The 2,878-nt window shown below is 49.4% G+C and overlaps 1 protein-coding gene across 1 annotated transcript in view; it reads right to left on the bottom strand.

The window, feature by feature from the left end:
- The window catches only part of NONO (non-POU domain containing, octamer-binding), a 20,982-nt gene that overhangs the window by 12,835 nt on the left and 5,269 nt on the right, over positions 1-2,878 (bottom strand). The window contains exon 3 of the mRNA XM_019536345.1: positions 1,882-2,183. Within this exon, the coding sequence (XP_019391890.1) occupies positions 1,882-2,183 (302 nt within the window). The remainder of the gene's footprint in view (positions 1-1,881; positions 2,184-2,878) is intronic.

Genomic DNA, 2,878 nt, shown 5'->3' on the forward strand with positions numbered 1-2,878 from the left:
CCTAGTTACTGCTGGTAGTGCTTGGGGGAACAGGGACTCTCCCATCCCCCACTGGTAAGTTTATACAGCCACCAGATCCCCTCTCAGCCTTCTCTTGTGGAGGCTGAACAAGTTCAGGTCCCATCACCTCTCCTCATATGACCTGCCCTGACCATGCGGGTGGCCCTCCTCTAGACCCTCTCCCTGTTGTCCACATCCCTCCTGAAGTGCGGTGCCCAGAACTGGACACAGTACTCCAACTGCAGCCTGACCAGTATCACAGAGGGGAACGATCACCTCCTTGGACTTGCTCGTGATGCATCTGTGGATGCATGACAAGGTGAGGTTGGCCTTCCTGACCGCTTCCCCACGTTGGCGGTCCATGTTCATCTTTGAGTCAATAATGACGCCAAGATCTTTTTCTGACTCTGTGATGACGAAAAGGGAGTTCCCCAGCCTATAGGTATGCTGCTGATTCTTTCTCCCTAGGTGCAGTACCCTGCACTTGAGAATAGGAAGGGATTCAGTATTGACATCCACCCACCCCTGTAACCTGTCCAGATCTAGCTGTAGCCTGTCCTTCCCTTCTAGCGTGCCCACCTCTCCCCAAATGAACAAAGCTAGCTGCTTTCTGAAACTGAAGGCACCCAAGTCATCTACTAGTTGAATTTACGATGCCATCTCCAACTCCTCCAGAAAAGGGTAAGACAGTGGTAGCGACAAAAATAAAGCTAGCACTTAAAGAGATTAAGCACAACTCACCCTATGCTTTTACTGTCTTGCTACCTCACGTGCACAATATACTGATTGTTCACCCCGAAAAAGGGCAAAAAAGTTTTCTCTTTAAGTCTCCCCAAAGCATGACACCTTTAGTGTCACTAGCAGGGATCCGGGTTTTCCATTCACCATGAAAAAACATGGCAAAATGCAGATTTTCACATTTTAAGGAGAAAAATGCAGAAAACAGTGGGTTTCCCCCCGTACATTGGCAGTTTCAGCCTGCAAGGGGCCAGGGGGAGCAGGAGGAAGGCAGTCAGAAAGAGGGTTCCATGTGCATGTGCATACATGCATGTGGCAGCCAAGTAGCCTGCAGAGCAGCTCCCTGAAGGTAAGCTGGGGGTACGGGATGGGATTGAGGCCCCCATAATGAGGGAGGGAGGGGAGTTGGGCAGGGCTGTGGGTGCTGCCCAGACAGGGGGGTGCATCAGGCCTGGGCAGGGAGCATCAGAATTGTGGGCAGGGCAGGACCCTGGATCTGCAGTGCCCTGCCCCCCGCAGCAGTGCCCAAGCCGCAGCTGCTGCCTGCAGGTCTCCCCAGTGGGTGGTACGGCCAGAGCAGAGCTGTGGCAGGGGTTCATTAGTGACAGGCCTCAGTTGTTGTCGAACCAATGGAAAAAAGGGCCCTCCTGAGTTAGACCCTCCCAAAAATGCTCTGCTACCACCCTAAGACTTGCCAAGGCACAGGAAGTGGGTACAAGATTCCACTGCAGAAGTATTTACTGCAAGTAAAAGCTGTTTCTACACTCGCCCGTGAGGGAATCCAGACGGAACAGCCAACACACTTAAGTCTTATTCATTGCCTAACTTTGTTAAAGGCAGGAAGGACAGCCCCTAAAATAAGCTTCTGCCCCTTTAGGCCTGTTTTGGGAGGCTTTGCCAATATGAACATATATACAACAGCAGCTCGCAAATTAGCACATCGACCCCACAGGTGGTTTCCAGACATGCTTCTTGTGCACAGTTTTTGGAGGGTTTAAAATATGGTCCAGGCATGGCATATAGAATCACTAGGATTTTTCATGGTAAGGTATATAGTACTCACCACTCCATATCACACCTATTCCAGCACCTTCTCTCACCCTATGAACACACCAGAGACACACTTTTTGCCTCCAGACTTACGTAGTTAGCAAGAAAGACCCTTCGCTACATCTATCCAGGGCTTTTCTGGCAGCTGGCTTCCCTGAGAACTCCACAATGCCTTTCCCAGAAGATCTTCCTCTGTCATCCACAATTACCACAGCCCTCTCCACCTGGCCAAATATCGAGAAGGCCTCCTCAAGGAGCTCATTTGACACAAACTGAGGCAGGTTTCTGACGGTCAGTGATGCACTGTGGCAGGCAAAACGCACTCTTAGCTGTTTCCCACGCAGAGGCATGTTGTCAAGTTCCACTTTTGCAATCTCTGCCAGAGTGCGAGTTTCCTGAAGATAAGAAAGTGGCCATTAAAACTTGATGCAGCATGGAGACACAAAGAAAGGCACAGAAACAGAGGAGAGGGCCTGAAGACCAGCCTTCCTCCCGGACAAACCCTACTTTATAGTGCCATGAAGGATGCCCTAGTAACATGAAACAAACAAACAAAACAAAAGTTCTCTGACCGTTTTCCAAGGTGTCAGAGTTGCACTCATTCAGTGGGCATGTACGGAGCTTGGAGGGAGAAAAGAAGGCAGGTATCAACGCACAATACTTAAAGGAAGGTTACAAGAACTAAAGTTAGTGCACAAGACTGTTAGGATTAACAGAGGGAAGCAAAATCAGAGCTGCACTTCCCCATGTTTTTCTCAGTAGCCTAGTTTAATGACTGACATAGGAAATGCTCAATACATGAGATTACAAAGGCAGGTACCTTTCAAAATGAGAAAATATTATCTGAATCTAGCTTTATTTAAACTAGTGTTAAATAGTTTCATAGTTTCTAGGGTCGGAAGGGACCTGAGCAGATCTAGTCCGACCCCCTGCCATGGCAGGAAAGAATACTGGGGTCAAACGACCCCAGCAAGATGTGCATCTTAACCTCCTCTTAAACACCCCCAGGGTAGGAGCCAACACCACTTCTCTTGGAAGTTGGTTCCAGACCCTAGCCGCCCTGACCGTGAAGTCACGCCTCCTGATATCT

Source organism: Crocodylus porosus, unplaced genomic scaffold (assembly GCF_001723895.1).
Source record: "Crocodylus porosus isolate Cpor-Errol unplaced genomic scaffold, CroPor_comp1, whole genome shotgun sequence".
NCBI lineage: Eukaryota > Metazoa > Chordata > Crocodylia > Crocodylidae > Crocodylus > Crocodylus porosus.